Here is a 12,094-nt window from a genome sequence, read left to right on the forward strand (position 1 = left end):
AGGTTTACAGTTAGTGTTATTAGCAAAGTGAATGTTAAATAGTATGACAAGCAAAAATTTGATATCATGGTCAAATTCTAATCATTAATAGCACTGACCTTGGTTTTTTTTTTTTCTCTGTAGGATTCTTCAAGCAGTGAAGATTCTGATGACTCATCAAATGAAGTCAAAAGGAAAAAACATAAAGAGTATGTTATTTTGTTCAATTGATCATTTTCATATCAGGAAGACCCTATTGATTTTGTGTTTCTTTTATGAAAAATTATTGCCAGAAGTAGACTTTTGTAAATTCTTGGCTCATGACATTTTATTAGGTTAACTTAAACCATTAATCCATAACATTTATCTTTCTGTGAGGACCTGAGATTTTTTTGTGCCACTTGTTTATTGTCTGTGATCCCTCTCTCCAGAGGGGTGTTTTTAAACTCAAGAGATCCGGGGGTGCCTGGGTGGCTCAGTCAGTTAAGCGTCCAACTTCGGCTCAGGTCATGATCTCATGGTCCATGAGTTCAACCGCCGCGTCAGGCTCTGTGCTGACCGCTCAGAGCCTGGAGCCTGCTTCAGATTCTGTGTCTCCCTCTCTCTCTGCCCCTCCCCCGTTCATGCTCCGTCTCTCTCTGTCTCAAAAATAAATAAACATTAAAAAAAAAACCAAAGGGGCACCTGGGTGGCTCAGTCGGTTGGGCGGCCGACTTTGGCTCAGGTCATGATCTCACGGTCCGTGAGTTCAAGCCCCGCATCGGGCTCTGTGCTGACAGCTCAGAGCCTGGAGCCTGTTTCAGATTCTGTGTCTCCCTCTCTGTGTCTTCTCTCTCTGACCCTCCCCTGTTCATGCTCTGTCTCTCCCTGTCTCAAAAATAAATAAAAAACGTTAAAAAATTTAAAAAAAAAAAAAACAAAAAAAACCAAAACTCGAGAGATCCGCCTAGTCATAGTATCAGAAAATATTAATAACTTGGGAAACCTACATAGAAATGTAGGACCAGTGGATGATGAATAGTGGGTATTTCTGTTAAATTTTTGTTAATAGCTATCTTACTTTTAATCTGCATGTGAAATTTACTTTCCTGTAGAACTCATTTAGAGACTCACTATAATTTCCTCAAGATCTTGACCTGGAACGTGTTTGAGTACTTCAGATTTTCACTTATTTAGATGGTCTGGGGTTTTTTTTGTTTTTTGTTTTTAAGTTTATTTATTTATTTTGAGAGAGTGTGTATGTACATGCATGAGCAGGTAAGGGGCAGAGAGGGAGAGAGGAGAGAGAGAATCCAAGCAGGCTCCATTCTGTGAATGCAGAGCCTGACATGGGGCTCAATCCCGTGAACCATGAGATCATGACCTGAGCCAAAATCAAGAGTCAGACACTCAACCGACTAAACAACCCATGTGCTCTTGGTCTGAGTTTTTTTCTCCCTTGTTTTGTCAAAAATACTGTTCGATTGTCTGTGTCTTATTTTTCTACTTTCCTTGGCTGTCCTGCAGTTTTACTTTGGTATATCTACCTTTGGATTTGTTATTTATTTGTTCCACTTTATTCACTCCTGTTACACATCTTTAACATGAAGATTCCTATCTTTTATTAGTTTCTGAAAATCCAGTCATTGTATCCCTGGACATTTTCTCATTTTGTAAATATCCCTGGTACTACTTTAATATATATCTTTTTTACTGGATTGTGTCTGTGGTAGATATCTATTGGATCATCCATCTTCTGTGTAAATCTTACTGTATCCTGTTTTTTATCCCTTTATTGCTGTGTTACATCCTGGCTAATTTCCTCAGATCTGTCTACTGGTTTACTAGAAGTTTACTAGTTTACATTTTCAACTACTGTGTCTCATCAGCTCTATAACTCTTCCGCTGAGTTAGTAATTTCTAAACTTGGCATAGGTGCAGGCAAGGACTATTTTTAAAACTAGTGATTTGGGATGATGGGTAGGTTTGGTTAGGTATAAAGGTCACAATGTGTATTATAAGAAATATGGAGACATTTTCATATATTTTACCTATTTGTTGCTATTTCTAGTGTGCATACTCTCAAAAGATCTCAAGATAAAAAAGGGATTACTTCCCTGTTACAGTTTTACCATGAACCAGATTTTATCATATGTGCTTGCTTATGGAACCCTTAGCATAGTCATAATTGATGCTTGAGGTACAGAGCAGTGGAGTAGAAGAGTAGCTGTGAGACTAGTTAGGGCATATATATAAGAATTTAATGTGTATCTTCCACTTGAAGTTGATATTATAGCAGAATATTAATGTGTACATCCAGTAATTTTTCTCTACATGTTTACTAGAATTGAATAGACTGAGTATAAACTCAAATTAGCAATAAAGCTAAGATAATAATTGAATGTTGGTTAAAATGCACTAGTTTTTTTTCTTTATTACATTTTTCTATACTGAGTATATTTTAGGTTTCTTTATGAACATGTATTACTTTAAAAATAAGTTCCAGAGTGTGTTTTTTTTTTAAGTTTACTTATTTATTTTGAGAGAGGGACAGCGAGCGTACGTGAGGAAGGGGCAGAGAGAGGGAGAGAGAGGGAATCTCAAGAAGATTCCTCACTGTCAGCGCAGAGCCCAATGTGGGGCTCAGACCCATGGACAATGAGATCGTGACCTGAGCTGAAGTCCGATGCTTAACCAACTAAGCCACCCAGGCGCCCAGAGTGTATATTTTTAAAAATCACACTCTCCAGAAAATTAAAATGAAAGAGATTAGAATCTTTTTTTTATGAGAGAGCAAGTATAATTATACAGGATTTTCAAAATTAAACCCTTTGACTCTTTAAATTATCTTTCCATGTTTTCATTCGTAGTGATAATCAGAATAACATTTACTTATTTGCCACTCATTGAGGTATAACTAAATGATTAACAAAACCCTGGAGTTATAGGAGAACTGTATGAAGAATATTTTCCAGCATTTTTTTATTCTACACACATTTTAATATGTTAGTGTAAATGAAAGCAGCAATTTTTTTATATTAACTAAAACATAATTTGATTTTTTTTGTACTTTTATAAGAGGTAAAATGTGCTATACAATATAAGGATAAATAAACATACTTTGTATATTCTGTATACAGTGAAGATTGGCAAATGTCTGGGTCAGGATCTCCATCTCAATCTGGCTCAGATTCAGAATCTGAAGAAGAAAGAGATAAAAGCAGTTGTGATGAAACAGAATCTGATTATGAGCCAAAAAACAAAGTTAAAAGCAGGAAACCTCAAAATAGGTAAGTATAGTTCTCAATTTCATGCTGGAAATTGTTGGTTACAGAGATACTCTTTTTGTATATAGTGTCGCATGTCTTGTTTTATGCCATTGTTTCTGTAAAACACCTCTATCTCTTGGTCTTCCTTAGATCTAAGGCAAAAAATGGAAAGAAAATTCTTGGACAAAAAAAGAGACAGCTTGATTCATCTGAGGAGGAGGATGATGAAGATTATGATAATGATAAAAGAAGTTCTCGTCGCCAAGCAACTGTCAATGTTAGCTATAAAGAAGATGAAGAAATGAAAACAGATTCCGATGACCTACTGGAAGTCTGTGGAGAGGATGTTCCTCAACCTGAGGAAGAGGAATTTGAAACAATAGAACGTTTTATGGATTGTCGGATTGGGAGAAAAGGAGGTATTTTCTTAAAAAACATATTTGATTATTTCAGTGAGATTTACTAAAGTATTTCTTGAAGTTATTTCAGTTTTGAAAGTCAAGAGGGTGGCTTTTCTTCTGTTTTACTTGTTATAAACTATACTTTTCTTAGCCTGAGTATTTTCTCCCCACAAAATGATCCATTTAACCTCACTTGACCTTACTTGATTTACTGCAGGTAATTAGAAAAAATTTTAACTTATGTATCAGAGTTTTTCTGTTATACCTAAATAATAGGTGTTATTTAGGTACTTTCAACTTTACAAATGGTTATTTCAAAATGTTTTTATGTAGGTTATTTTCAGTTATCTTGACATGCATTTTTTTTCTTTTCAGTTTTATTGAGATATGACGTAGAACGTTGTATAAGTTTAAGGTGGACATCATAATGACTTACATATATTGCAAAATGATTACCGCAATAAGTTTAGTTTCCATTTATCCATCATTTCATATAGGTAGAATAAGAAAAAAAATTTTGTTATGATAATTTAGAATCTGTTCTCTGAGCAGCTTTTAAATATACCATACAGCAGTGTTAACTGTGGTCATTATGTTGTACTTTATATCCCCAGTACTTACTTATTTGTCTTATAACTGGAAGTTTGTATGCATCTACATCATTATCCCCTCCCCCCCCCCCCCCGGTTGCCCCCCCAACCTACATCCACTCGCTGCCTCTATTAACTACAGTTCTGATTTCTTTTTCTATGAGGTTTTGTTTGCTTTAAATTACATGTATAAGTGAGATTATACAGTGTTTGTCTTTGACATTTCACTTGGAGTAATGCCCTCAGTGGTGTTCTACATTGTTGCAAATGTCAGGATTTCCTTCTTTTTTGTAGCTGAATAGTATTCTATCGTGTGTGTGTGTGTGTGTGTGTGTGTGTGTGTGTGTGTGTGTGTGTATCTCACATTTTCTTTATCTTTTTGCCTGTTGATGGATACTTAGGTTGTTTCCATGTCTTGGCTATTATAAATAAAGCTGCATTGAACATGAGGGCTGCAGATATCTCCAACATAATGATTTTGGACATGGCAGTTTTTAAAGATGATTTTTCATTATTTTATTTGTAGTTATCAGGCTGCCAGTCATAAGTTGTTATAAATTGCTGTATGATCTTAGGTGTGTCACTGACTTTTAACCTTGTTTTTTCTAATTTTAAAACTGAGGAGATTAAATTAGATGTTTCTGTTCTAAAATGCAGAGTTTCTTTTATGTGTGTGTAATACAATTTTACTTAAATTCTTGTACCCTGATATTTTGCCTATTTAAAAGAGAACTGGGGTGCCTGGGTGGTTCAGTTGGTTGGCCTACAGACCTCGGCACCAGATAATGGTGAGGCATGTGGGTGGCTCAGTCAGTTAAGTGTCCGACTTTGGCTCAGGTCATGATCTCACAGTTCATGGGTTTGAGCCCCACGTCGGGCTCTGTGCTGACAGCTTAGAGCCTGGAGCCTGCTTCAGATTCTGTGTGTCCACCTCTCTGCCCCTCCCTTGCTTGTGCTGTGTCTCTCTCAAAAATTAATAAACATTAAAAGAAAAACATCAACAAAATAAAATAAAAAAATAAAAGAATATATTTTTCTATTTATATTGAATTTTTGAGTTGAAGGAAATAAGCTTATAACTGAATTATATGGAATGTATCGTGCTTTCTTTTTCAGCTACTGGTGCTACTACAACCATCTATGCAGTTGAAGCAGATGGTGACCCAAATGCAGGATTTGAAAAAAACAAGGAACCAGGAGAGATCCAGTATTTAATTAAATGGAAAGGATGGTCCCATATCCACAATACTTGGGAGACAGAAGAAACCCTTAAGCAGCAGAATGTTAGAGGAATGAAAAAATTGGATAATTACAAGAAAAAAGATCAGGAGACAAAAAGATGGTAAGTGTTTTATATTACACTTAATTTTTTAGCAGTTCAAAGGTTATTACTAAAGTTTTGTTAATAAGGAATACATAGTCAAGAATCCCGTAATAACCTAAAATAATTATTTATAGACTTACTGTATTGCACCTCAAGGTAAAACTTTTTAGAAACAGCCATATCTAAATTTCTCCTTGGTGACGGTCATGTAGAATGTGTGTCATATATAATGTAAATATATATGCGTGTAATGTAAATATAATATACAATGTAAATATAGCTTACACATTTTTAAAATTAAAAATTAATGATGCTTCACTTTATTTCTATTTCAATTACTTCCTTATTCAACTGAGTCATATTTAGATGAGTGGCAAAATGGGAGATTTTGTGCTATAGAGAGTGTGGGGGGGAATGGGTTATTTAGAGGAGATTTTTAAGTCTAATTCTGGATTAAAATAATTTTTCAGGTTGAAAAATGCTTCTCCAGAAGATGTGGAATATTATAATTGCCAGCAAGAACTTACAGATGATCTACACAAACAGTATCAAATAGTGGAACGAATAATTGGTTAGTAATAAATGATTCTAATTAAACTTTTATCTTTCCATGCTTGAAATCAGAAAAAATAAATAAATTTACTATTTATACAGCAAATACAGTAGCTTAGTCTTACTGTAATAGGGTAGTATAAACCAGATGGCTAATTTTTGCTTGTGGTGTTGTTTTACCAAAAATTAGTCCTTGGATAAAATTCATTGTAAAAATAAATAAATAACCTGATTTTTCTCACAGCTCATTCCAATCAGAAGTCAGCAGCTGGTTATCCCGATTATTATTGCAAATGGCAGGGCCTTCCATACTCAGAGTGCAGCTGGGAGGATGGAGCCCTAATTTCCAAAAAGTTTCAAGCATGCATAGATGAGTATTTTAGCAGGAATCAATCAAAAACCACTCCTTTTAAAGATTGCAAAGTGAGTATTGTTTGAAATTTGTAATTGTTGAGAATAGTATATATGCATCATAAAAATATTACAAGCTCAAATAAAGAATTGATCCTGCCTGATTTCAGATAGGCTGAGAGAGAGAGAACTGCTTGGTTGGTAGGTCTTACAGGAAATGGTGTTCCTGTAATATGTGGTCTTAGATGTGGCACTGTCTTTTCGCCCTGGTGAGTGAAACTACATCAGTAAGATGATAAATTGGTGGTGGTGTTGTGAAGAGTGGCTTGGGGAGACCAAATAGGAAAATTTCCTGGAAAATAGGTATATATATATATATGTATGTTTGGTTTAAAAGATAGGGAGTATTTTCTTTGAAGGTAGGAAAGAAAAAGAAGGATGTACCCATAGGAAAAAAGTTAGTACCTAAGATTACCTTGCTTTAATATAGGATGTTTATACTTAAAGTGATTATTAGCAATAGTTTTGAGGATCTGTATACTAGTAAAACTTGTTTTCTTATTACAAGATTGAATTAAGTTGATAATGGTAATTAAGAAATCAGAAATTTAAGCCAGTTGTATGGTTTATTTCTGGGTCAGGGCTGCAGCAGCAGTTAATTGAATGAATTTAACATAGGTTTTGTTTGTGAACTATGTGAGACCCCAGGTATTTCAGCCAGAACTTATTTCTATCATTTTTTGTCCAAAAAGGGCAAAATATTTCACTATACTTTGTTATAGTAATAGAAAACTGTCTTTCGATGAATCCTGAGATAACATCTTGAGTCATGGAATTTCTGATTTTGATGATTTGAGATGAAATGTCAAAATTTATGGTAAAAGCTGAGATTTTCATGTCTTAAAATAATTTCCCACATTTAATGGTTCTTATTAACATTTATTTCTACTAAAGGTATTAAAACAAAGGCCAAGATTTGTAGCCCTAAAGAAGCAGCCATCCTACATTGGAGGACATGAGAGTTTAGAATTAAGAGATTATCAACTGAATGGTTTAAATTGGCTTGCTCATTCTTGGTGCAAGTAAGTATATTTTGAATTATCTGTTTAATTTGAGAGCATACGAATTTTACAAGTAGAGGATTTGGAAAAGATTTCCACCAACATGAAGGGTAAAGACTGGTTTTTATATGCAGGTTTTCAAATTTCCTTAGTATATAAATAATGCTTATTATATACTAAGAAGAAGATCCAGTGGAGTTTGAGGTTTAACCTGTTTGCTGCAGTACTCCATATTGAACTTAAAATCAGCATACATATATATATTTCTATCCCACAGTCCTGGACTCTTTCTCTTCCAGTTATTTCTAATATTTAGGCCTCTTCCCCTGCCCCCCACCCCCACCCCCACCCCGGCCCTGCCCTGTGTTTCTTGTTCTATTCTTGGCAATATAGGTAACCCTAGGGTGCAGATTTTTTGTATTTAAATTTTACTGTAGCTATAGTTTATCCTGCTGTATATTTTCTTTCTGCTAATTTTTTTACTTATTTAATATGTCTGGACTCTATCACTTGTAGATTGTGTTCTTGGCTGCATAACTGATTAAAAATAATACGTTAATCTTTAAGCTTCTTTTGTACTAAAATGGTAAACTTTGTCCACTTAAACTATTACAAAGGCCTTTATTTACATTTATTATTTATAGGTAATAAAAGTGGTATATTGTTTGTATACCTGTCAGACTTATTTTAACTGTTCATATAAATTTGTACATAGGTTATGAAAAAAAGTTTCTTTACAAATTTGAATCTTTATTGCATACGTAATTTTTGTTTTTACTTTGTAGAGGAAATAGTTGCATACTTGCTGATGAAATGGGCCTTGGAAAAACAATACAGACGATCTCATTTCTCAACTATTTGTTTCATGAGCATCAATTATATGGACCTTTTCTGTTAGTAGTACCACTCTCCACTCTTACTTCCTGGCAAAGGGAAATTCAAACATGGGCTTCTCAGATGAATGCTGTGGTCTATTTAGGTGACATTAACAGCAGAAATATGGTAAGTTGTTTCTCCACAAATATAGAAATCTAGATATACTTGTCTTTCAGGATAGGTATTGTATGTGTCTTTGTAGTCTTAATTTTTAGAGTAAAACTTGCCACAAGTAAGTGCTCAATATGTGTTTAATTGGCTGAATACTAAAAGTCAATTTTCAGTTGGATGTTACTTTATGTAATAATTTTTTCTCCTAATTTGTTATGGAAAATTTCAGATACACATGAAAGCAGACAGAAGAGTATAATAAACCTCCATGTTACTCATCTCCAGCTTCACAGTTTTTTAATGCATTGCCAGTTTTGTTTCCTCCCAGATATTGTGAAGCAAACCTGAATATCATTTCATCCATAAATGCCATGTTATTAAATGCATTAATCACTTATGTTTTGTTAAATGAGAACTTCCTTTAGTGGAAAATGTGTAAGAAAAATATATCTGCTATTTTTTGTAGGTTCTGATATGCTGTGGCATTTACATTTTATTTATAAGTAAGATTAGTGCAGCTTGTTAGGCATTGTTAAGAATAAAATGATTTTTAACGAAAATCTAAATAAAATAATTAAAATGATTTTATTACATAAACATACATTTTTTGTGTGTATTTTGAACAGATTTTATTTTAGATATTCAAGTACAAGTATACTTTTCATAATGATTATCTTAAAATTATCTTTAAAATTTATTGATAGATAAGAACTCATGAATGGATGCATCCCCAGACCAAACGGTTAAAATTTAATATACTTTTAACAACTTATGAAATTTTATTGAAGGATAAGGTATGTATTACCTATGGTTTTCTGTTTGGTGTATATCCATTTTTCCTTTACCATGTGTTGTGGATAGGATGAGAAGATAACTTAAATCATGGGTCAGCAGACTGCATCCTGTGGGTCAGATCTGGTTTATTTTTTATGACCTTTGAATTAAGAATATTGTTTACATTTTTAGTGGGTGTAAAAACCAAAGAATATGCAGCACAGGTCACCACACATTTGTCTGCACAAGCTAAAATACTTCATGTGAGTCTTTACAGGAAAAGTTTGCCAACTGCTGACTTATATATGCAACGAGTTTGGCATAGTGCTTTGATTTGTAAGATCTTTGAAAGAGGAGGAGAATACCTAAAAGGATTAAGCTACCCATGGATGAAGCATTGTACTAAATGCATAATAGATGTTGTCTTATTTAATTGTTTATAGTTAATATGTCAAGTAATTCTAATCTATTATATAAGATCCTGCTGTCATCTCTACTTTATTGGAAAGAAAAATCATGTCTCAAAGTGGTTATTGAGCTTGTCTCTTGGATCATGCAACCAGTAAATAGTAGAATCTGGCCTGTCTCTGTTTTAAGTCAGAGACCCATATTAATATACACAGATCCACAGTGTTTAAAGGTTATACAGTGAATTATTCCTACACTTGGAGTAAAGACACTTCCAAATTTATATCTTACTTTCTCCAAATTGACACTAATAGAAGCTTCTGCTGCCCTTCGGCTAAAAATCTTTTGTAAAAATGTTTAACTGTTTTAAATGATAGTTATCATTTAATTTTTTAAATTTTTTCTCTCTCTCTTTTTTTTTTAGAATGTGTATGCTATTATGCTCTGTTTTCCAGTGGGTGAATTAGTCATGGAGGGAACTGTATTTTGCATGTTGAGTTACTTGATTTGAAGATTCCAATAAATCTTGAAATAATACGTAGTTTTTATCTGAAAACAAGACAAAAGCATGTTCTCAATTTTAATTTGCCTCAGTTTAATAATTTGAATTTCACTTTTCTCTTAAAACATTAACTGTGTTCTTCTGTTCATTTTAAGGCATTCCTTGGAGGTCTGAATTGGGCGTTTATAGGTGTAGATGAAGCACATCGATTAAAGAATGATGACTCTCTTCTGTATAAAACTTTAATAGACTTTAAATCCAATCACCGTCTCCTTATTACTGGAACTCCTCTACAGAACTCCCTTAAAGAGCTGTGGTCTTTGCTACATTTCATTATGCCAGAAAAGTAAGATAAGTTAGGATATGCAATTTTAATGTTAGTTTTGAATGTTAAGCTTAGCAAGAAAATATTAGTATAGGTAATAAGGTCTGTAAGAAGTATTAATTGTCCTTGAACATTAGATTACAGATTTTTAAGAAGGAAGAAAAAAGGGGGGCGATGCAGCATTTCACATTTCTAATAATATTTTAACTTTTCAAATTTGTAAATAAATAAGCTTGAGTCATGTGTAATAAATTACAACAGTTGATTCTGCCCATGTTCAAAATATACTTTGCTTGAAAAACAAACAGTATCATTCTTAGTACTTAATATTAACAATAACAACAGTAATAAGGTACTGGTAATCCCTTTTTCTAAATGGGGAAAACTAGACTAACTAAGGATAAATAACTTGTCTAAGATCACAAAATTGCTCTCTTTCATAGATTCAGAACTTTAATATATTCTTTGAGAAATATTTTAGTGACAATTCTGTACTTGAAAATATTTTATTTAATATCTTTAACTCCAGGAGAATCCTAATTTTCATAAAATAACCTATTTTTCACCTTTATGTAGATATAAGATGGATTTCTTGGGAAGGATAGTCCTTAGAAGTGACTAATGTTAGCTAGTCTTTTCCTGAAAGTCTATATTTTGCTTATATGTGACTACCCTGAAAATTTTCATATGTAGTATGACTTTTTCAGTGATTTTTCCATTTTCTTAAATTTTTAAGGTTTTCTTCCTGGGAAGATTTTGAAGAAGAACATGGAAAAGGCAGAGAATATGGTTATGCAAGCCTCCACAAGGAGCTTGAACCATTTCTGTTACGCAGAGTTAAAAAAGATGTGGAAAAATCTCTTCCTGCCAAGGTTGAGCAGATTTTAAGAATGGAAATGAGTGCTTTACAGAAACAGTATTACAAGTAAGCTGTAAACAGAGCACATGTTCTGGACCTTTAATTCTAAATAATCGCCCTATCCTTGTCTCATGGAGGTGCTGTTTCTCCTCCCAGTAGGGTCTTAGAGCAATAACAATTCTTGAATATTAAAATAGGTTTATATTATGACATATTGAAGCAAAGAGAGATCAACTTGTCCAAGATAACAGGTAACCTAAGATTAATTAAATCATCATTAATTGCATTTGTCTACTTTATGCTCTTTTAACATACATAGGGTTTGTTAAATATTAGTTAATATTGACTACTTAAGTGTTAGTGATACTAAGGCATTATTATATAATTATGATAGTTACATAATTGACAGAGGTAGAGGCCAGAAAAAGAAAGTTTTAGGACACACCCTCTTTTTTCCCCCATGTGGAAGAATATTGATTGCACTTTAGATAAATTATATATGTCGGAGCACCTGGATGGCTCAGTTAAGCATCCGACTCTGGCTCAGGTCATGAACTCTCAGTTTGTGAGTTTGAGCCCCACGTCAGGCTTTGTGCTGACAGCTGGGAGCCTGGAGCCAGCTTCAGATTCTCTGCCCCTCCCCTTGCTCATGCTCTGTCTCTCGTTCTCAAAAATAAACATTAAAGAAAAATTATGTATGTCAGAACTATACATAATGTTTCAAAGAATCAAA

At 33.6% G+C, this 12,094-nt stretch overlaps 1 protein-coding gene across 3 annotated transcripts in view; it reads left to right on the forward strand.

The window, feature by feature from the left end:
* Positions 1-12,094, forward strand: part of CHD1 (chromodomain helicase DNA binding protein 1) — a 77,011-nt gene that overhangs the window by 28,384 nt on the left and 36,533 nt on the right. For all 3 annotated transcript variants that reach the window (XM_060635300.3, XM_060635303.3, XM_060635302.3), the window contains 11 exons: positions 124-188; positions 3,099-3,248; positions 3,378-3,646; positions 5,335-5,560; positions 6,013-6,113; positions 6,339-6,517; positions 7,400-7,527; positions 8,292-8,508; positions 9,198-9,287; positions 10,333-10,523; positions 11,239-11,427. In XM_060635300.3, the coding sequence (XP_060491283.1) occupies positions 124-188; positions 3,099-3,248; positions 3,378-3,646; positions 5,335-5,560; positions 6,013-6,113; positions 6,339-6,517; positions 7,400-7,527; positions 8,292-8,508; positions 9,198-9,287; positions 10,333-10,523; positions 11,239-11,427 (1,805 nt within the window). The remainder of the gene's footprint in view (positions 1-123; positions 189-3,098; positions 3,249-3,377; positions 3,647-5,334; positions 5,561-6,012; positions 6,114-6,338; positions 6,518-7,399; positions 7,528-8,291; positions 8,509-9,197; positions 9,288-10,332; positions 10,524-11,238; positions 11,428-12,094) is intronic.

Source organism: Panthera onca, chromosome A1, assembly GCF_046562875.1.
Source record: "Panthera onca isolate mPanOnc1 chromosome A1, mPanOnc1 haplotype 2, whole genome shotgun sequence".
NCBI classification, from domain to species: Eukaryota; Metazoa; Chordata; class Mammalia; order Carnivora; family Felidae; genus Panthera; species Panthera onca.